The sequence below is a fragment of the Merops nubicus genome, unplaced genomic scaffold (assembly GCF_000691845.1).
Source record: "Merops nubicus isolate BGI_N331 unplaced genomic scaffold, ASM69184v1 scaffold16922, whole genome shotgun sequence".
Taxonomy (NCBI): Eukaryota; Metazoa; Chordata; class Aves; order Coraciiformes; family Meropidae; genus Merops; species Merops nubicus.
In genome coordinates, this window is record NW_008593077.1 from 51,888 (window position 1) to 73,702 (window position 21,815).

The window sequence follows — 21,815 nt, forward strand, 5'->3', positions numbered from 1 at the left end:
CCATTTATCTGTATGGTTTTCAAGGACTTGTCTAAAATAAAACTGTTGTTCTAAGATGTCTTTCTCAAAGAATTTTTACCCTGAATTGTCAAAAACGTTGTGGAGCTGTTGTGGATACTTAAGCAATCCTAATCTATCAATATGTTTTAGGATTTTTTTTTTTTTTCTATAAGTTATGATTAAAAGCTGTAGAAGTTAATAAGAATTACACATTACTCAGAAGTAGAGAAATGGGCCCTGCTGCCTGTGGCCTCTTTCCCATAAGCTTGTGAGCTTTAACACTAAGTCCTTTGCTGGAGACCATCACCTCCCGAGTGGTTAAATGTCTGCAGCAAGACACTTTAAGGCAATGAACAGATGTGTGTAATAACCACCTAATGTTTTGCTAGGTTTTGCAATGGAACAGGTATGGTTACTGCTCCTGCTGACGATTAAAGTGCTTTCAGTGACTGCTCAGTTCAATGGCTACAACTGTGATGCTAACCTCCATAGCAGGTTTCCTGGTAAGTGTTTAATAGACTTTTTTATAATGGCTTCTTTATTGTCCTGGTTCAAAGCAGCGCTTATTTTTAAATACGGAGCTTTAAATCTGTCTGAACCCTGGGGCTAGGAGTCCACATTAAGTGAGTGTTAACTATCTCGATGACAATGAAACTACTCTAATGTTGCACTTCACTTGCTTTTTAATTGCATGGTGGGTCAAATTCAGCCTAGTCGTAAAGAATCCAACTCCCCTCATATCAGTGGGGTTTGACCTGCTTTTGCCAGAGCTCTATCCTGTCCAAGAAATTCACCAGAGGTCACATTGTTGTAAATGTTCTCATTAGATTTAAGAGTCTGAAACTTCTGTCTGGGCTTGCTTTCATGTTTTATCTGGGTGAGAGAATATAATTATGTCCTTTTAGTGAAATAAAGAAATCTATATCTATTATTGAGCAAAAATAAGTAGATAGCAAAATGTAGTTTCAGTCTTAGCAACGTGGGTATCAGGTTTTAGTCATCTAAAGAGTGCTTTTAGTCTCTGTTACATTGCTTATCCTTTCTGCCTCAGTTGTTTCTTGGACAGAATAATAATAATAATAAAAGCTATGAATACTGGCTCGCTCATATCTTGTGTTTCTGAGGTAGCAATTGAATTGAACAGTACAGTGATGAACTCTCAGTACAGTATTACATTGTAATATCTTTCAGTGTTGTTGCATTCTGAATAATAATAGGTTTGATTTTTTTCAGGGAGGATCATCTCTTTTATTAAACTTAAGTCAGTAGAAAGTCTACAGTCTGTTTATTATTACCAACAGTGCATTTGATCCTTTTTCACTTAATTGGTGTGAATATGAAGAGCAGAGAAATAAGACATGCAAAGAAGATCAAATACGTTGTCTCCATCCTTGACAAAATCACTGCTTAACTGTGTATTTCACAAACTGCTTCTACATTGCCCTTCTTAGGTGAAAGTTTTATGGGCTTGCCTTGAAAGTGTGGCTGAATTGTGCCCACCTGCCTCAGATTTACCTTTCGTAGCTTTTCTTGTAATTGTTTTTCTGTTTCAGGCTTCTTGAGAGGACTGGAACAACTAAAGGGAAATTTAGACTCCTCTTTCTATGCTTTTTAAATTTTTCTCAGGCCATTTTTTACACCAGTCCTGTGCCAAGGTTTTATATTTGCAATGAGATAGCAGTGAATTGAATCCAGCTCTTATTGTGGGTATTTAGGGGCCTCTTGCAGTTCTGCCTCATAAAAAAAGGGTCATATTGGATTCCATGTCTGCCAAATCTCAGGACTTGGGAGAAAATCTGTTTAGGTTACAAGCAAACAGATTTTTTTTTTTTTTTTTTTTAAATTAAATGTTACTCAACCGTGCCTGCTGGAGTTGAGAGTAGAGTTTCACTCTTTCTTGTTTGATCTCAAGCAGTACAGATTCAAAGGTAGGAATTTAATCAACAGTCTTAGTGCTGATTTGGAGAGCCAGGCAAGAATAATAATTCTGCTTGTTAGCTGTGCATTTGAGATGGTGGTAAAAAAACCCAAAAAACCAGAAAATCCTGTCATCCCCAAATTTGACAGATATTATTTTCCGGATGCAGAAGGGGGCCATGTAATGGGCTGGGGCTAGTGGAGCTGAATGAGACTGCTGGAGCTCTGTTTTCTGGGTTCAAGAATTCCAGAAGATGAGTGAGAGGGTTTCTGCAGGGAGCAGAGGCTCTTTCTTGCTACATTTGCTTCACCAGGCTTAGCTCAGGCTGTGGCTTTGAGGGTGCTGGCCTCACTCTGAGTTCAAATGTAAAGGGGAGTGGCGAGAGAGAGGTCAAAAAGGAGAAAGTTTCAAAAAAAGTATCTCTCCAAGCTGAGATACTGCTTGCAGACCCTGGTTACGGGTTGACTTTCTTCCTGTTCCTGTTTTGTTCCACACAAAGAATCTTCATTGTTGTCAGCTGAAATTCCAAACATGGGGAGAGAATGGACTTTCTTGCTGAGGTCTGTGGTGTGCAGATACCGGAGAAGCCACCAGGTTTTGAATTTGTCTGCAGCAAAGATGAGAAATTAAGCCTTCCTAAAGGAGCTCTGGAGCTCATCCATTTTTCATTTGTTTGTGCTTTTATCATTCATTGCTTAGGTAACTTCCTGCGTAGGGATGGTGCTGCACAAATAGGATAATAAATAGGCAGGCAGGACTTTTGTTACTGCAGTTTTCAGATTTGTTTTAGAGTGTAGGCAACAGTCAGCAGGGATGAAGGAAAGAAACTCATATTTGGTAGACTGAAAATTCTGTGGCCTTTTATACCAAAAGCTAGACATGTTCAAGAGAGTGTCTAATAAGGTTAGGTCCTGCCATTCTTCAGAGAGCTATCTGGTGAAAAAAGCTTTAGTTCTGCTTTGCAGAAAAGCATAGCTTCTAGAAGGCTTTTTAGGGGATCAAGCTGTTGCAGTCCAGCTGTCTTTGGATGGGAAATACATAGTTTTGATGCAGTGGGTTCTTTCTTTAAATACATACTGGGAACCTAGTAGAAGCTAAGAAAATATTGCCAATTTTTCACATGCACTATGCATTTTAATACTCTATGGATTTTAATTCAATATCAAAGCAGAATTTCATCAAAGAGGAGGCTCATGCAGAGAAGCTGGTTTTGAACAATAAATACCTTTGCATGCCTTTTCTGGCTGAATGATTTTTGTCAACAGTGTTCTGGGACAAACTCTTTGTCGTTGCTTACTCTGGAGTGAGTCTTGGCAATGTGCAGAAGGGAACCAGAGCAGAAGTGGGCAGTAGAGCTGTCAGCGTTTGGCTTGTGTTGCCACAAGTATGTCCATGATTCAGGATGGTCTCTGTTACTGTAGAATCTATATACCTCTTGAGCTTCCCTCTGTTTTGCATGTGACACCACTGTGAGTACTGTTGACTACAGGCCAGTTTGTGTGATTGAGTGGGAAAGAAGCCAAGTGGCCGGTATGAAAACTCTGTGATAGAGAGGGCATTATATTTAATGCCCCATCAACTGGGTCACCTAAACTTTGAACCATTGCTCTGCTAGTACTCAGAAAAGCAAAAGCTTTTACTACAGGAATGCAATTGTTTGTTTTGTTTTGTTTATACATCTGTAGGAATAATATTTAGCTTTCTAAATTCATGAGAAATAAGCAAGATGTTTAGCATCTAAAGGGGCATTAGATCTACTTGCACCTGGTTTCAGATTAATTTCTGAACAAATAACGTTGTTTTAGTTCCAGAATGGACTAATTTGGCAACAGTGCTTCCTTGTAAAGTAGTGGCAGACAAGGTTCAGCCTGGAAAGGCTGTTTGTCCTCCAGTATAGCACTAAATTTGTTTTTGTACTATATGGTCTCATTTCCTTTAGAAGCAGATGAGAATTGTGCAAGTGGTAATAGTACCTTTACAGGTAAAGTAATATCCTGCTTTTTAAAGGCTTGAAGTGAGTTATAAAATTAACTGAGCTGCTTTATATTACATCCTGCAGTTTGTTACAATTTGACTGTGCATTGCTCCAAGTTAAGTGTAAAGGTGCACTTCCCAACTTGCCTTTTTGCACTGTTCCCTCTATCTTAGTACAGCCATTAAACAGATTGTAACAGTCCTCATGTAGTGAAAACCAAGGTGTGCTGCTGCTTGAGCTTTGTACATTGTACTAGTGGAATTAGGTATATGTACAAACCGGGAGAAGTTCCTGCCAAATCACTTCAACTGTTGTCTTGCCTCCAGTACCTTTCTGCCCAGATTTACACCCAGTAAGTAACATTTATCACCACATTAGCTCAGGACTGAGTTTAGCCTGTTATTTCCTGCACTTGATTTTTCTGGCTTTAAAGCCACCATTAAAGCTGTCTAAATTAAACTGCTTGTGCTCCTGTACCATGGGGGAAGAGCTAGTTCATTGTAATGGAGATTTCATTTCCTCTCTGTTGTGACAATGTAGTGAAACAATTCATTTCAGCAGGCTTAATGGTATAGTATTGAGTGAAGTTGTTCTGCAATTTTTAATAGCACTAAGTCTTTAAGCAGATGTAACAAATGAATTGTTATATAAAAGAGTAATGCCTGTGTTTAACATGATGCAGTATGTCTTTTTGTCAAGCACTAGGAGGAAAAAATAAAATACACCCCACCCCATCATCTACAGGCAGAGAAGAGCTTATAGAAAAGCTATATTATAGCTCTAAAGCAGAACAAACTGTTGCTTGTGCCTGTATCTTAACCTGATGCTTTTCCACTCAAGTAAATAAAAAAATCTTCAGAACTTTTGAATTAAAGGTCAAATTCATCCAAGAAAGTTTTTTGCTGTTGTTAAAAAATTGATCAGTTGTTACAATTGCTGTTTTCTAGGTCTTTTGTATTGTCATAATGTACAAAATGAAAGATTGCATGATGCTTTGTAATATCGATCATTCTGTTTCAAGAGCCAACTGATTTTTCGTTAGAGCTAAAGTTGATGGTTCTTAAAAAAAAAAAAAAAGCCAACTTTAAAGATACAATAATAAATTGCTCTGATAGGCTGTTGGTTGTACTTGAAAGTCTACACATCCTGAGGCTGTGGTCTCACACAAAGTGGACTCTAGGCATCTTCAGACAAATGCACTCAATTTCCATACCAGACTGGGCTGGAAGGCAGAACTCAGCCTCCTGGATTTCTCAAAATTACTGAAAGTTTCTGTCCTAGAAGGGGTCTGTTTAAATGGACTTCAAATATTTAACCACTCCATTACAGTGTGTTGGTTTATGAATGTGCTACTAAATGATTTGCTGAGGAAATTTCAGAAAAATTATTTTGTTGCATGGTAGATTACATTACTACGTTGTTTTTTCTTTACTGAAGTTATAGAGTTAAATCTGTTTGTCAGAACAATGCAATTCTGACCTTTATATTCCAATCTTTTGCAGTAGCTGGGGTCTAAAAATTGATTCAATCAGAAGTTACAACATTGGACTAACTGCTACAATAATTACATGGTGGTTTGTTGAAATACACGTACTTACAACGTCTTTCCCTTTATTTTTCTTGCAGCTGAACGAGATATCAATGTTTTCTGTGGAGTACAGACAATTACTATGAAGATAAATTTTTGCACAGTTCTTTTCTCTGGTTATTCTGAGACAGATCTGGCACTGAATGGGAAACATGGGGATGCCCACTGCAGGGGTTTCATCAATAACAACACCTTTCCAGCAGTGGTCATTTTCATCATCAATCTGAGTACTTTGGAATCCTGTGGAAACACTTTAGTGGTAAGACAAAGTCAAAGTGAAATTGTAGCATGGGTGTTTATGCGTAGAATCAAGTGAATGGCCTTGACAGCATTGCATCTTTTACAGATAATGTTCACTTTGCCATGCCAGATTAGCAATAGAATAATTCTGGTTGGAAGAGACCTTCAAGATCATCAAGACCAACTGTTAACTGAGCACAAATATATTGCATACATCAAAGAAAACCTGAGAAAGTTGATAATGCATGATCTTGAACACAAGAAAATGTGGTGGCATATACATTCCTCTGCTGATTAGAAAATATATTCTTAATTTTATTTTTTTTTTCAGTGGAAAATAATTTTTTTAAGCCATTTTTAAAACTCTTGCAGAAGATGTCTTAAATTTCCTGAAACTTCTCAAATATTCACTGGGAAAATGAAAATTAAATATTTTTAAGAGTGGGTTAGATAGAGAAGAGTTATAGTCTGGGTGCCTACTTCTGTGCTCTCATATGAGAGGGGTTTGCTGACTCATATGTCCTGTGATGAGGCAGTGGCTTTAGGCTGAATGTCACAGGGGAGATAGTCTGGCCAGAGAGCCCAACCCTCAGTAGACACCTCTGTTGGCTGTGCCATGAGGTGCTGCAGCTTCTTGGAAGATCTCAGTGCAGTATGGAACTGCTTGGCAACAAACTGAAGTTTTCAATCAGATTTTGAAGGTTTGAGACATGCTCCCCATGCCCTTCACTCCCCCCCCGCCCCAAAAAAAAAAAAATAGGTTGTCTAGCCAATGCACTCCACTCATGACAAAAAGGTGTGTGACTGAAGTTGAGATTTGCATGTTCAGCTCTGATCTTGGTGCATGGCCACTCTGCCCTACAGTGTTTTGCTGTTTTGCTTGGTGGTGTGACTTCAGTGTCTATGTTCTATGTTGCTGTTTCATGCATGGATAATGCACTTCTTTGTACAGCTAATAACTAAATGTAATCCTCAGCTGTGTGTGATATTTTGCAACCAGAATCTGATGCAGGAGCTGACTTGGAAGTCTGTTTTGTGCCATAAATTCATTTTTGTCAATGAACCTATCTCACTCTGAATGGGGAGAGAGGGGGAAGACAGGTCTCAGACCTTCCAAGCCAAGGGAGAGGAGAGTTGTACAGTTTGCGTTCATGGTACAAGCAGTGATGACTTGTATCAAAGTACCTATGAATAACTTAGAAAAACAAGTGTAAAAATGTGTTATTTTTAAGGCTTACAGTCTCTCTGGAATTCATACTTGCACTTGAGTTACCTGCCAGTTTCTAAAACAAACCTCCTGTTTCGTTACTAATAATTTTGCGAAACTGGGCTGAAATGTTCAATATGCTCTGTGACCTCTTTGCTTCAGGCTGAGTTTTTTTTAAAAAAATTCAACAAAGAACAGCTCATCAAGTTCAAGATTCTCTTTTCCCATTTTCCCTGAAAAGCTCTAGCACCTCCATGACTTGCAGTAGAATAATTTGCCAGGAAGCAACTTCTTCCTGTTCCTGTGGAGCTGGAACTCCCTGAGCTTGCTATTTGATTATAATTGTAAGAGCTTGATGTTTTAAAAAAAAAAATAGCCCCATAAATCCAAATAATTTGAGCTCCCCATGAAGCCTCCACAAGGCTGCACAGGATACAAAGACAAAGTAGCAACTGCTAAAAATATAACCAAAATTTCCCCTTATCCTCTATCAGTTTATGCATGCTGTGCCACAGAGAAAGAGGATGAAGGAGCAGGGAACATTTCTTATCACGTTCCCCACACTGGAGTAGTACAATCTCATGCATTTCTTGGCTGTATTTCACAGCAAAGACCTTCAAAATAATTTTCAATAAAAGTCATGGAAAGACAACAGTTCAGGCAAAACCTAGGTCGGTCTGTATTGTGGCAGATGCAACACTTATTTTTTAGGGGTGGAGTGATGAGGAAGCTAAACAGCACTGTAGTTGGCTATACTACCTTAGTGCACTAACCTATGATTTTTAGGCAAGGACTAGATCCTAGGAAAATTGGTTTTCATCATTTTCCTGCCATTTAGCAAATGATTTGGTCTACTCCTGGCAAAGTGCATGGCTGCATTTGTCTTCCAGCCATTTTTCTGTAGCCAAAGAAATCAAAATAGCTGCTGTGCATGTGCATGCTGTGCTACATAGTGCAAAATGTTACAACTCATACCCACCTCAAGATCATTCTTCTGTAGTGGAATGTCTTTTTAAGAAACTGTGTATTCTAAAGCTATTGAAAGCACCTGTTTTGCTAACACAGTTATACAAAAGAACTGCTGCAGTGGAAGTCTAGTTTCATGTTAATTTGCTTTATTGTGTATGTTCCTACTGAGACCGTAATTTGTGACACATACCTGTTGTTTTCAAACCACCCCTTTATTCAGATCGATAGCTTCAGATGGAGTGGGGCTGGGCTGCTACCAGAAGAAAAGAGTGTCCTTCAGGTTTTTGGAGAGCCCCATGTTATTGCTGGCTCTGCACTCTGTGAGCCTAAGAAACTCAGTCCAGGGACTGAATTAAGGTTGCATTGGCATTAAGGTTGTATTACTTTTCAGCTCTTGCATTTCTGACAGTGTTTCTTTGCATGTAGTGTATAACTTAGATTTAGAGATGTATAACGTAAACAAAACCACAGACTCAGCTATTTGACTTGTATCTGCTTGTAAAGTACATTGGGCTTGATGTGTAAAAACCAAAGCTCAAAAGTGACAGGATATTGATTCTGTGGATGAAATTGCTTGTGTATTGGCTTTATTATTGCATATGGAAGCTCATTTTAAACTAATATTTTTAACTGTAATAGAAAAGTTCCTTCATCTTTTCTCAGTAAGTCATGTGAATTTGTTGGGAATGCTCACAAAAAAGTACCTACCAAAAAAATTGCTTCCAGGATTCATCATTTTTTTCAAAAGTTGATCAAGTCTGTGTTTTAAGAACAAGGATATCACTTGTGAACTGCATATGCATGATTTCAAGGAGGTGAAAAGGAGAACACAGGGAACGTTATTAAACTAGACTAATTTTTGCAGGTTTTTCTGAAGATACTCTGGCTGAACTATGGGCTAAAGCATCAGCGTCCTTTTACTTTGTTCCGCAGTTAACATTCTGCTCATAGTAATTTTCTGTCTCCCTCAACAGGTGTCCTCAGCTCGAGGTATCAATGCTTATGGAAATACCTCAGTGGTGCAGATAGGTAATGTTTCAGGCTATATTGATACACCAGACCCACCAACGATTATCAGCTATTTGCCTGGGCTTCTGTACAAATTTAGCTGTAGCTATCCGCTGGAGTACTTGGTTAACAATACCCAGCTTGCTTCGTAAGTGTGCTTTTCATTTCTACCTCTCATTCCCATGTTTGTGTAAGCCTATATGTGTGTGTATAGATGCACGTGCACCTACATATATGCATGCCATAGCAGTATTGTCAAGATAGTAATTTTTAGCTGTGCAAGAGTAAAAGGAAAGGAAAAGGCCCTGAAAGAAGAGGTGATGCAAAGAAATAAAAAAATCTGTAGAATCAATGTAAGAGGTAAGATAGTTTATGAAGAGAGCCTTAGATAATGTAAAACTTCCCTTAAAATTCAGGTGTTCTGATGACAAAATGGTAGTAGCAAAAAATCTGAAATTCTTCATGAAATGGTTTGTAAGTATGTGAATATAGAGTGTAAAAGAAAATATTTCCATGAGTAAACCTTGTACATCATGAAAAGTGGGTTCTTTTTTTGTCACTTTACCTCCCTGCTAATTATTTTTCTGATTTGTGTTTTCAACAGTATCCATTACTTTATTCATACTTAAGGCTCTGTCAGTGTTTCCACTATAAATTCCTATTTCTGAAGTTTATAACCCAAATGCATAAATTAAGTCCTTGTGATATGACTCACCGACTTTTCTTTTTATGATAAAGAGCACTGAAGTATGTAAACACAAAAATAAGATACCTTTCATCATGATTTTTGGTTTCTGGTTGTGTTGTAGGTCATCAGCTGCTATTTCTGTAAGAGAGAACAATGGCACATTTATCAGCACTTTGAATCTGTTGCTTTACAATGTGAGTACAAAATACAGTAGTGTGACCTGGACTAAATAAATCTCTGCACTGTGTGGGTATAAGAGGCATTAGCAGAGCAAACTATAGACTCCTCTTCACTATTTGCTATTCCTTTCTCACTCGACCCATGAATCAGGCCTTTCATCTGGGCATCTTTTGTCTCTGAGTTCCCTTGTCCTCCTTTTTTTTACATGTACCTGTTGTCTTTTATTTATATGGCTGCTCTCTGAGGACACACACAGACTTTTTGTCCTGTATTTATACAGTTCCTCAATTTACAGCTGTCTTTCAGGCTGTAGAGCCAAATGACTAATCAGTTGTAGTAATAGCAGTCATACTCCAGAGTGCATACTTGTGTTTGCATTTATGATGTTAATGTGTGTGAGCCTGTACCTATTACTATATATATAATGTGTGTGTGTATATGTACAGATACAATGCGTTGATACAGAGAATACTCTGTAGAATTCTGTAAAAAATGTTCCAGACCAGTTCCCTTAGTAATAAACTTCAGCATTTTTGCTGGAGTATCTTTATATTCAAGCCTCAGAGTGTTTCGATCATCTGTAATTGTAGTGAGGGATCTGGTTTTGTTCCAAGTCTATAGCCCGCTGCACTTATTGCCTCATTGTGTGGACTGTCAAGGTTTTAAGGGTTAATAATTTTAGTAGCTTTCAACTAACACCACTTCCATATGTTTTAGATAATTTAACTTGAATATGCATTATTGTGAAAGCTTTTATTACGTAAATATGGATGGTGACAGTAAAACATGAAAAATGCACGGACCTCTACTTAACATTAATCCCTGAAATGATATTTCTGTGTTGATTAAAATTTTTATTCATACATTTTAAGTACCTGATTTAAATACCAATTTTTCAATCTACCAAGCATCATTTTTGTAAATTATGAATCCAGGTTTTTTTGCATTATTATTCATCATGATACTGAGTTATAATTCATGCAACTGATTTAAAAGTCAATGCTTTATGCTTTGAACATAATGAGCTATAAATATTGTAACAGGACATTTTCCAGCGGCATGCTTAAAAAGAAATCATGTTTGTTTGACAGAGCAGAGCTCCAAATAACAACCTATAATCTGTTAAAATGAAGATTATACTTCTCTCACTTTTAAACAGACCTGTGACCAAAAAGATGGGGCAGGGTGAGGGTAGCCAAATTTCTCAGTCGGAACAAGCATTGATCACCATGTTTGCTGCCTTAAAGGGTCCAGTTCTGCAAACAGTCGGGTATAAATGCTGTTGATGCTCATACTGGGCACATTTTTTCCTCAAATACCACATGCAAATAGGGGCTTTCATCCTCCCAGCCCCAGTGAGTTTGCAAGTTTACCATGACTTATCCTTCTGATTTCAGTTGTATTACTCCAGTGAGTAGTACTAGCATGAATAATACTGGCAGATTATGATACTCCAGTATCCTTCTAGTTCCTTGTAGTTCACATCCTAGGGCTGGGTGTATACACAGAGGGCTTGTGCACTGACTGCACTCTGCCTGGTTGGGAGTGCCTGTTGGGACACCCATGGTCTTGTGAGCTCTGATTCAGCTCACTTGGTCCCTGTTACAAAGTCTTGGTTTCAGGAGTGGCCTTGAGTCTCCTGTCAACCCTTAGTGTTGATGAGGGGTTGTGGGAAGATGTGGCTCTTGACTATGAGCAGCCCTGCTTTCAAACTTCAGCTGCAGTGTTATTTCCTAGCACTGACTCTTCATCGTCTCAGCTTGCCTTCATCTTCCCTCACAAGGTGAGGTTTAACATTTACTTTTTGGTGTTAGCACATGTTATCATTAGGAAAGACAAGAGGAGCCATTATGATAGACTCAGAGTTTAGCAGCAAAACATATAATGGGCTTTCACAGAGCCTAAGTAGCTATGTCCTTTTAGACCTTCCTGTAAATGTCTGTCTAAATGAATAAAAACTACTCTTTAAGGAAAAAATGAACAACTGTGGAATGTAATATTAAGGGACTTGCTGTAAACTTTTTAATCAGTTGCAAAATGTGACAAAGCTATGTCTTAGAGAAACATAAAATTAATTTTCTGCATGTACATATGTATCTTCCAAAGTCTCTGATGCTGTAGAGACTGAATATTTGGTATGCTGTAAATTTTGGCATTTTTCCCTTTGAAAAAATACTTGATTTTTCCACTTAATCCTTCTTGCTACTATCAGCTGCTCTTCTTGGTCTTGCTTGCCACACTGAACCTGGTTAAAATTCTGCTTTATAAAATTTTTCTTATGTATGGAGTGTTTTGATATCTCACAAGAGGTCTCAACATGCTGGATCCCTGTGCTTTCTGGATTAGCAACCTATCTGACATAGGTGACATTACCAGTAAGTGCGTTCTGGTGTGGTGAATTAACATCCGTCACTTGGATCTGCTTCATGGTTTTGTTTGTAAAGTGAGATTAATACCTTTGAACAAGAAGACAATAATACAGTTATGTCTGTGTACTAGTATATGAGGAAATCCCAACTTCTGTGTTAGATATGGCTTTCTTGAACCAGCTTCTTTTAACTATTAGAATTTAAATGAAAATGTTTGTTACTTGTAGTCTTCAACAAGCCAGCTTCCATAGAAACTACACTTTGCATAATAGAATGTGTCTGTTCTCCTAGACTACAGATTAAAATACATGAAACCTGGTGGCATTGCTATCTCCACTAAATCAAATACCCCTTAGCAGCATTTCCTGGGAAAGGGTATGCTGTGACAACCCAGAGAAGCTCCTCTAGAAAACCACAGTAGCTGTTATGTTTGCCTGTAGGTGATGAGACACTTGCTGAGATGCCAATGAATTATACCTTTTCTTCAATCACTGATCTGACCACTCCATAAAATTGTAAATAGAATCCCCAGAATAGTTGTATAGGATAAGGCCAGTCAAATGTTGTTGATCTTTATAGACAAACTTGTAGGCAAAATGCTCTTGCGCTGTTTTTTGCTTCTTTCCTTAGAAGGGCAAAGTAAATGACTGTACTACATAGAAGGGTCAGAAAAAGTAGATGGGAGTTCAGTCTGTGTATGCAGGTGGGTTGTTACCTCAGTGTACCAAAAATCCAACTGTAATGTTTGTTTTTCAGGATTCAACCTACAGCCAGCAGCTCCTTATTCCAAGTACAGGTTTACCTTTGAAAACCAAAATATATGCAGCTGTAAGAGCAACCAACCTTGATGGCAGGTACCATAAAGGATGCTATTTCTCGTCTTGCTTGCTATTCAGCTCTTGGTGTTGCAAATTTTTCTTATTTAGAAGCAACTGTCTTTTCCTCATAGCCTTTTGTATGTTAAAATAATGATTGGTGTCTGATAATTGTTCTCAGCTGGAAGGTAGTAGGTCGATGATGGTGAATGCATATCTAGCTGCTGTTGTCATCATGAAAATTTTCCTGAATTATACTTTAAATCCTATATTGCTGTTATTTAAGAAATGGCCTCTGTGAGATCAAGAGAAACTCTGGGGCTTTTAAATGTGTTTTGATTTCTAGTCTCATGTGGCTGTGACTTCTGAGAGGAGGTATACAACATGTGTTAGTATGGCGGTTGACATGCATGAAACCAAGTTATTTTATTTATACAGTTCTGCTGCTGTGCTGTTTAGTTTTGTAAGAAGTGGGAAGAAATAGGTGATGTGTGTAATGCGGGATGGCTTGTATGGGACTTGTTACATACAGTAACTCGGGTTCAGTGTCACATCCTGCATTATCAGTTTCTACGCTTGCCTGTACTGTCTTTTAATCTTGCCTCACTCACTCTCCACCCCTACTGCTACATTGCCAGTTCCCCTCATCTATCACTTTGCTCCCTGTGCAGGTGGAATGTTTTGATGGACTACTGTTACACCACACCATCTGGAAATCCTAGCGATGATATTCGATATGATCTTTTTTTCAGGTAGGTCTTGTGCCAACCCACTGTTTTGTGGATCCTTACTTTAACAAACAGTTATAAATCTCTCCAATAATGATGTTCTAAAGTGCCTGGAAAGCCTAAGCAATATTAGCAGGGAGGACTAAGGATTTGACTTACAGATAAAATGTCGGGAGTCATTTTGTTTGTGAACATAAAAATAAAAGCAAGTGCAAAGCCATAAGAATTAGGAAGGTAAGGGAGCATATAATGGCTCTACTAGAGATAGCATAAACAGCTAAACTGAATAGCTAAACTGGTCTTTATTTTACCAAAGGTATCCTTGTGATGAATGACAGTGATATAAAATATCATAGGCTCTAGTTCAGGAAAGTAGTTAAGCAAATGATTAAACATTAACAGATGCTCCCGTTTCTACTCCCAGTAATAACATTTATTGGAATTGGAACTTTGAAAAACATTTTGACAGTATCTCAGGTTAAATCTTATCAGTGACAGTTGCTGGAGAAATACTGTCTTCATCTGGAGTTACCTGTCTATACTGGTTAACATACTCAGTTACTTTTTGCTTCAAATCTCAAGTTTCTTTGGGCACTGGAATCAAATGGTTCCTCGGTGCTGTTGATGATGTTGCAAAACAAACCAATGATTCTGTAGGAAGGCATTTCAGCCCAGGCCTCTGCAGCCCAACATGCCCATTGTGGCTGCCCACGCTGCACATGAGGGCACTGTGTTCTTTTCTAGCAGCTAAAGCACTGAACTTGCTGCTTAAGATATCTTATTCTCAGCTAGGAGCTTCAAAATGCTAATCATACAGCTGCTCATCCTGGTTTTAATCTTCTCTACAAAACCTTAGCTGTGACAAGGACCCACAGACAACCATAATTGAAAATGGCAAGAGCCAAATGGGGCGCTTCTCCTTTGAGGTGTTTCGCTTTGTGAAGCACAAGAACCAGAAGATGTCTACGGTCTTCCTTCACTGCGTGACAAAGCTGTGCAGAGCAGATGACTGCCCCTTTCTGGTGCCAGTAAGTTTCAGTGGGTGGAAGCTGCTGTTAAGTATTTGGATGTAAAATAAGCACACTGGAGTTATTTTGGAGAAAAATGCAATGGAAGTTTGGATGGCACGAATGAAGGTGAATTGTAGAGTCTGAAGTAAGAATGTTTTTTGTCTCTGAAGGAATGTAAGACAAATGCTGAAAAGTAGGGCAATGAATATTGTCATCTGGAGATAGAATTACACTAGACCTGCAAAATACAGCTTATTGAACAGATGAGAAATGACCTCTTTGCCTTTTCATCCTTAATTCATTTTTAAAAGTAACAACTCTGAGACAGCTTCAGAGCTTATATTCTTGGTATAGCATCTAAGAAAAAAGGTATCCATAATCACAGTGGTTGAATGGAAAAAAAAATACTAACTACATCCCCCATAGTTTATTATCTCCTCCCTTATAGTTTGTAAACTGCTGTTTTGTTGAAGTTCATGAAGTTGTGTCAATTCAAAAATTATTTAATTTTAGGGATGTCAGGAACAACAAACGTATTTTGGAAATTGAAACACTTAAACATATAAACATAGAATTTTCTGTGATGTCTTCAGAATGGGGTATTGTTTCCTACTGAGTGACTTTCCACTTAGAACTTTAAAATGCTATCAGTTCAGCGTACTTTTCACATTTTGTACATTATTTTATACTTTTATGATACACTTTTCAATAATTCATTGTTTCTATTGAATGTATATTCTGAGGCTTTTAAAGTTCTTTCACAAGAAGTTGAAATTAAAGAAATGCTCTTGGATGAAGCATACTTGAGTACCCAAGATTGAGGTAGAGATGTTAAAGATGATCTTCAGATGACAGAGCACTGGAGATTTTTTTAATGCGGGTCATTGTGACTTAGAACTCTGTGGAAAATGCATGAACTTAACTTGAGAAACTCGCTAGAATAGGGATTGTAGTGTGTTGTCTATCCCTAGTCAAGCAAAACACATTTGTTGGGGAAAAACGTCTGTAAACAAAGCTTTGGGAAATTAACTACTGAAAATTTAATATACTGTAAGATGGATCTTGTACACAACAGCAATGTAGTCTGTAAACGAAGTGAGGCAAAAGGCAAAAGCAAGGCATTTATAAGACACACTTCTAGGGAATATTGTCGCTGTTTTCATTGCAAAGTAATTTAATGCATACTAAGGAATAAAATCAAAGTTTTAGTGTTGCTTACACCAGAGTTTACATGAAGGCAGGAAGCACAGAAGGGCAGTAATTCCATTCCATTCTGAAACCGTGATTGTTTTGATTAACTGCCCAGATTTGCAGCAACAGAGAAAGACGAGATGCTGGTGGGAGGACAACGTGGAGCCCCCTGAGCACCTCGGGCAATGCTGTGATCTCCGCGGGCCCCATCATCACCAGGAGTGGTAGGAATGAGCAAACTTTTTCTGTGGACTGCAAGAATTTCAGAAATCTGGGGAAATGTTTTGCCGTTGAGTATGAATTTGCAGTGACTTAGAGAAAGGGTGGATTCTCCATAAGTTTTCTGGGTATTTTTTGTTTTCCTTCCTGTTAGAGTCTTTGGTAAAAATTTTGAGCTAGTATTTCTAGCTAGTATGTTCAGCTCTCACATGCAACTTCCCTACCCTGACAAAATCACTGTGGGATACTGTTATGCATATAAGGTCATTATAGAAGCCCAAACTCTCAGTGGGTTGACTTCTTTTTTTTTGTCACATTTCACTGAAGGTAATAGAATTTAAGCTGCTGTATTCAGTGTTGCAACTGAATTTGGACGGCTAATGAATATTCACTGTCACTTTCCATCCACCATTTCTTCCAGCTTCACCTGTGGGTTTTCTTGTAACTGTTGCACACAATTAGCACATGCTATGCTTAGTATTCAGCTGTAAGAAAGAAACAGGACAACCACATTGTAAATTCTGCACAGAGTGAGCCATAATCTACTCCTTGAAATACACAGTGAAATTCCATTATTTTTATTGCCTAAACTGTGTGTGTTTTGGTGATTTTTTTTTTTTTTTTAAAAAAAAGCATTTCAATAGCAGCCTGCAGTCTCTAGAAATAACTTGTGACTGCTGTTGAGAAAATAATAAAAATTAAATATTTGAAAAAATTTAATAAATTCTCTTGACAGATATTTATATGTAGTTTCAGTTAAGCAACTGATTTAATCAGTCTTAGATTTAGGAAGCTGAGAGCAGGACTGAATCATACCTAGGAAAAATAATTGAAACACATGGGAATAAAATTATTCTTTATGTGAAAAGTAGTTGTCCCCACATATACAAAGAGAAGTACAAGTGACCTTCCAGAATAGGAAACCTTCTAGCAAGAGACCATTTTTAGGACAAATACCCTCCATTATAAGCAACATTTCTGCAGCAAAAATTATACGTAGCCCAAATTGAGTTGCTGGTATCTGATTAGTCAAGAAAAAGTGAAAAGAACTAACTTCAAAGTTACCTACATGAGTACTTACGGGAAATGAGTGCCAGATTTGCTTAGGCAAACATGTATGCTAGAGAAATGCTGCCTTAAACAAGGAAGGGAAGCTAGATAAAGCTTGTTACATGAACAACTGCTATTAGGTAACATAGCTTATGAGTCAAATGCTGTGAATGCTAGTTTTACAATTAAAAAAAAAAAATTATTCATCAATTGTCTTTAAGTTCTGCATAACTTCAAGCAAACAAAGATCTGTCCACAGGTGTTCAATGGCACCAAAAAAGGATAAATTACTTTATAATTTCTTGACAACTGAGTTTGGGTTTTTTTAAATGAAAACATGAATAAGGCTGGAAAAGAAAAATAATTTTTTAGGTGTCTTCTACTTGAGATATGTGGCTGAGGCTTTTAAGATTAGAGATATTTTTACATCTCCATAGTATGCTTTTTGAGCATCCCACTCCTGCTGACAGAAGGATGGTTTGATGGGAAGTACTCTGATAAAAAGGGATTCGGCTGTGAACTCTGCCATGAATTTCCTGAGTGGCATTAGTCAAATCCCTTAATGTGACTTGCACTTCACTTCTTCTGGAGCAGGAAGAGAGAATTAGTATTGCCTCCCACTGTCCCTTCCCATTGTGAAAACCAGGGCATTAAAAATGGGAGGTTACTGGACACTATAGGCAAGGAAAGTAAAGGGGAGGGGTCATGAGAGAGCTCGAACAGAAATTGCTGGGTTTGGATGGGGGGTGCTGGGGTGCAGTGCTGGCTTACTCTGCTGCAACGCTTTGTGGAGGAGCTTATACTATTTTCAAGGGCCACTGTGGTCCAGCTTTAGTACAGATCTATTTGTACAGAGCCCATCAAACCTGTGGCACCTGACTCACCACAGTACGTATGCCAGTGTTAGGTCTGCAGTTGTGTGGATGTGCAGCCCCTCAGCTCCCTCTTTTAGGCTGGTGCTGCATCTGTCCTGAGGCCAGTCCTGTGCACATCGGTGTCTGCAGAAGCACCTCAAGTTAGCTAGTTCTCCCCATTATTTTAGTCACCAGTTGTTCTGGTAACAGAGCTGTTTATTCAGGAACTAGGTAGTGCTACTGCAGATGAATAATGGTCCTTCTCCTGTGTATTTCTGAACTCCTATTTCCAATATTTTGTTCTTTTCAGAGAAGCTTTATTCTTGTTTGTTAATCCAAAATAAGTAATTACAGGAGACATACACAGAAGAAAATGTTTTAGTCTTTGTATAGAAACAAGGCAGGTACCTACTTGTGGAGGTAAAATTGTGTAGCTTTTGATGGATGTCTCACTTAAACTTAGAAGACAGCTGCTCAAAACAAATGTGTATGTGAGCTGTGCTTACAAGTTGCACAAAAAGGCAAAAATATTGACAAGAAATGTAGTTCTGAGATGGACAATGGTAAGTAAAAATTGAAGAAAAAATACAAATGTTTCCCTGAATATAATGCCACTGTGTAACTGTCAAGAGAAAAATGAGCATGGGGAAAAAGGGCATTTTTGTAATCATTTATGGTCACTGATGTATTTTTTCTTGAAAAGCTCAGGTTATTTTTTTTTTCCTAAATGGATCTCCTCGTAATATGATTAACAGTGAAGAGACTTGCATACAATATTTTGCTTATGGTTGTATTTTTATAGTGGGACAGAATAAAACTGGCCACCTTTCAATTAAGAGGTTCCTGCATCAAGATGGTGTGTGTTTGTTTTTGGTTTTGTTTTTTTCTTTTCTCCCACAGAACACTGAGTTACTCTGAATGGTGTGCTCACACTAAATACGAAGCTATGCCATGTAATTAATGTTATTCTACCAGACATGTGAAAATCTACTAGTCAGTATTGCAAGTATAGCTGATTTGTTTTGAAAGTAAAGCTAGGACTATTGGCCTTTGTGTTGTATGGAGAGGAGGAGACAGGCAGAGGTATTTGTAACATATAACACATCCCGTTTCTGTTTTACACAGATGAGACGCCAACCAACAATTCACAGCTTGGTAAGTTAATCAGAATTCCAACAAACATAAACGAGGGTTTATGAGTGAAACAAACTGGAGAGATGAGCCATCTTGATTGAGTTCTATGCACTGAGCTGGATTGTTTTTCCTTTGGGCTTCTTTTTTTTTTTTTTTTTGTCATTTAAATGAGTAAATACTGACATGCTGTAAAGAAAACAATGGATGAATCTGGAATGCTCAGTTTAATTTGTGTAGCCAGTCCCACCAACATAGCAACTTCTAATTCCTGTGATGGAATTGAAATGAAAATCTATGGCTATGACACATGAGAGTGAAGGAACATTGCAACTGCCAGATGCAATGTCAGACTTAAGCAGTAAAATTTGCTCGTGCCATGCTGGAATAGAGCAGCAAAATGGTTATTATGGTGCAGTCCAGCTCAGTTCACAGCCCAAAGTCAGAAGAGCTTTCTTTCAGCTCCTGTTCTCCTGGCATTTAACCACACAGAGCCTATGGAGAAGTTTGGGTAGGACTTCTGGTCTGATAGTGCAATGAAGGAAATAGGCTGCAGGGGATATCAGGTCTACAGCCTCTCCTGTCCTCTGAACTCTAAAACTATTTTTCCCCTTCTTTTTGTCAACTTAGACCACATAAAGGCAGCTACCTTTCTTTCCTGTCGTGGAAACAAAGTTCTCCCTCTAATGAATTGCTCCCTGGTGTGTTCCTACCCATACCGTTGTGCTAATGACTGCTGCCTTCTCTTCCCATCCAAGGAAAGCAGCAGCCCTCTTTTTCTGTTGCAGAGCAACAGCCTTTTCTGTGCTTGTTGCTGTCCAAGTGGAGAGTGCGGAGGCAGAGTGAGATGAGATGGATACTATTGTAGTGTAGATAAGGTCAAAAGACAGCACAGTGTTGAGAAGGAGAGGGCAACCTGATCAACAGAGCTGACTTTTCTTCAGCTTTGGTGAGAAAGGATGGACTGACAGTGAGGGCAGGCAGCTGCTTCTGGGAGGAGCAGTCTCGTTTCCCACATAGAAGCTGTGCTGTCATTTCATTTCACTCTCCAGCACTGGTAATGATAAACACAGCTCTTGGGCAAACACACATTGGTGCTCTGGGTAGTACCTACGACTCAAATGGCTAGGGTTTTTTTTAACCTCCTTCTGGAAAAGATGGTACAGGCTGGATAAATGTGTGTTTCCATATGCAGGAATTGGCCTATGAATAGCCTATTGAGCTACACTAAACAGTAAATGTTACCTCTTCTACCTGAGAGTTGATAAATACATTAAGAAGCCTTCTGTGAAGCTGTACGGACAAGCTTAGAGTAACTCAGATATCTGGTGCCTGAAATGCCTGATAAGGATTTATATATACTTTGAATTGAGATATGGATAATGATATCAAGGAAAAAAATCTTTTCATGAACTTGAATAAAGCAAATTCTTATACCTCTTCCTTAGACAGTGATAGTCTTGCCTTAAATAGCATGGGTCAAGGTTGGTCACAAACATGTTGGGGATTATGCCTTAGAAGTATTCTTACTGTCTTTATCTCCCACCATGATGGATATTAAAAGAACTAATAACTTTTTTCAAAGTGTACTTAGATAAGCTTTATCCAAGTAGACACATGCTCATTCTGAAGTACAGGTTTAGTCCCTTCATTGTAATTATTCTCTGTGTAGGTGGTTGTAATGGAAAGACAGAAATGTTTGGCACCGCTGAGAGTTCTTACATGTAATTTTTTTCCCCCCTTGCAGGTCATCCAAATGGACCCCCTTTCCAGCTGAACTCAGTCACCAGTGCACTGATTTCAGGCGTTGTTGTCCTAGGAATCACAAGCATTTTCTTTTTTGTATGTTCCCTAACTCTTCTGCACAGAAAGTGGCCTGACAGTTCAGTCTTGAGTGGCATCCGAAACCCAGTTTTCAACTGAAAGTGATGGTTTACTTGCACTTTTTCCTTGGGGTTGCCTTTCTTGTCCATGAAATATGATTCCATTAAAAAATAATGTTAAGGCAACACTCCAGCTGTATCCAGCTTCTATTCCAGCTATTCTGTATTTGTAGATTTGCTAGATGTTGTTGTGTAGGCAAGCAGCAGTGACATTGGTAACAATCCTAGGAAGTTATGAGAATCTTCATTCTATTTGTGATCAGACTGTATGACATCGTGCCCATGGGTGTGCTGACAATAGAGCTTGTGTCTCCAGCTTCCCTGTAAGGTCTCAAAGCTGAAGATGCTGAAGGTGACAACCTTTCCAAGTATGCCACTCTTACACAAAGCCTTACACATTCAGAAACATTCATAAGTTCATACAAACTGACTAAGATAAGGATCACTTCTATTTTGGCATGGTATTTTTCACAAATCCTAAAAAACCCAGTTATCTTGCAGGAGGAACTTTTTTCATCTATCTTGGCTAAAAGTAACCCCAGAGAGATTCAGAATACGTGACTTTTGCTTATTCATTTGGAAATGTTTTCTTAGATATATCTTCCATTGGATTTTGGCGATATCATGTGAAGGACATATTTTGGCTAGGTATCTTTGAGCTGAAGAGTTTAGTGCAAACTGCAGTGGCTTCCAGGGAACAATGCGGAAGTTCTTGAGGAGGAAAAAACTTTGGCCAGCAAAATGATTGAGTGAGATTCAGTGAGAGCTTTAAATCCTATGGATGTTCAGCAG

At 38.4% G+C, this 21,815-nt stretch overlaps 1 protein-coding gene across 1 annotated transcript; it reads left to right on the forward strand.

Moving 5' to 3' along the window:
• Positions 1–397: 397 nt before the first annotated feature.
• Positions 398–21,063, forward strand: ZPLD1 (zona pellucida-like domain containing 1). The gene is made up of 10 exons (XM_008935366.1): positions 398–503; positions 5,520–5,740; positions 8,872–9,053; positions 9,715–9,787; positions 12,899–12,996; positions 13,629–13,709; positions 14,542–14,713; positions 16,002–16,110; positions 19,135–19,164; positions 20,888–21,063. Exons 1-10 carry the CDS (start codon positions 398–400, stop codon positions 21,061–21,063), a joined length of 1,248 nt encoding a protein of 415 aa, XP_008933614.1.
• Positions 21,064–21,815: the final 752 nt, after the last annotated feature.